We start from the raw sequence: 1,532 nt of genomic DNA, 5'->3' as shown, positions 1-1,532 counted from the left end.
AAGTGAAGAAACAGGTGAAGAAACGCGCAGGTCCTTCTACATATATTCGATTTCAGTCAATAAAACGAATCTTATTGTTGCAGGTAATCGATTTGGATAACAGTTTGGAAGTTACGCGGCAAGAACTTGGAAAACTACGCGCGCGAGCGGATGAAGAAGATGAACGGTGGCGTGCCCGAGAACAAGAGTTGCTGGTGCGGCTCGAGGATAGCCGCTGTCGCGAAAGAAAATTGGAAGATCAGAAACATAATCTGGAAGTTTGCTTGGCCGATGCCACGCAGCAACTTCAAGAGCTAAAGGTATATAATTTTCGAGGAAGGCAAAACAAAAAGTTCGCGTGTCGGTTCGCACCGAGAATTAAGGATGTATTTCTGATTTCAGGCACGCATCGGGGGATCCGAAGGATAAGAGCACTCGATGCCCAATTGTCGCAATTGGAAACTGCTAAGAAGGAAGTAGAGCAGAAACTGAGCAGTGTGGGTTCCACCGCTACGCCGTATCGCTGGTATTCAAATGGATGGAAGCGTAAACATGCCGTTTAAATTAATGAGCCCTTCGAGAAGATGGAGTCCAGCACGTGGTAATAAAAATTTTTATTTTGATCTACAACAATGATACTATTTATTATCTCACGGTGCATAAAATGCAGTTAATATGTATTTTAATTACAGCGCAAGACCATGCTGATAGTAGCAGAGATATCATACTGGACGTTGATCCTGAAACCGTTAGGAAAGGAGTACGATCGCTTATGCAACAAGTTGCTCAAATCGAACGCGAGAGGGTACGTTGAACTTTGACGATTATTCATAAGTGAATTATATAAGCCGATCTGTTATAATAAAATCTATGATAACGTTGTAGGATGATTACAAAACAGAACTGTGTAGCTTGAAGAAGCAACTGAAGGAGTCTCAAGAAAACCAAAGCAATACGGATGTAAAAATCAATAATCTTCTGACTAATATTCGGACGCTTCAGGAAGAGAAAAAATCTATCGAAGCAAAATTAACTCAAACGCAAACTGGCTATCACGCACAGGTATATCTTTTTTCTATGTCTTGCATTCCACTAAGGAAGGAAGCGTTAATATTTTTATTTGTTTTCAGCTGGACGCACTTCAACAAAAGACAGAGGAATGTGAGCATTTATGTGAAAAGGTTACAACCTTAGAGATAAAGATGAGTACCGAGCCAGACGAAAAATCTCAGTACGAGGTACAATCTAGAAGAAATATTCTCAAAATCACTATATACAATCTCTCAGTGCATATAACTTTGCGTTTGTTTAGGATAAACTAGAGAAAATGAAGCAAGAATTAAACAGATTGGAAACGGAGAAGCGTAATCTACAGAAAGAAGTCTGTCACAGCGACTCTCGCGCAACAGAAATGGAATTGCACAGAATGTCTCTAGACGGCGATCTCCAAAGATTGCAAATGATGCTGCAAGAAAAAGAAGCGCATATTCAAGTAAGGTGGAAACGCGATTACTAAAACAACAATCTATATTTTGAGAAAAGTGTTAATATTC

General features: G+C 39.9%; 1 protein-coding gene across 1 annotated transcript; it reads left to right on the top strand.

Moving 5' to 3' along the window:
* The first annotated feature begins 531 nt into the window (after positions 1-531).
* Positions 532-1,495, top strand: LOC112461699 (rootletin-like). Its single transcript, XM_025027038.1, has 5 exons — positions 532-580; positions 672-784; positions 865-1,041; positions 1,110-1,217; positions 1,292-1,495. The coding sequence occupies exons 1-5, from the start codon at positions 532-534 to the stop codon at positions 1,493-1,495; spliced, it is 651 nt and encodes a 216-aa protein (XP_024882806.1).
* The last annotated feature ends 37 nt before the right edge of the window (positions 1,496-1,532 follow it).

This window comes from Temnothorax curvispinosus, unplaced genomic scaffold (genome assembly GCF_003070985.1).
Source record: "Temnothorax curvispinosus isolate PA1 unplaced genomic scaffold, ASM307098v1 QBEX01011639.1, whole genome shotgun sequence".
NCBI lineage: Eukaryota > Metazoa > Arthropoda > Insecta > Hymenoptera > Formicidae > Temnothorax > Temnothorax curvispinosus.
The sequence above is the reverse complement of the archived record's forward strand: the minus strand, read 5'-3'. Positions and strand labels throughout refer to the sequence as shown.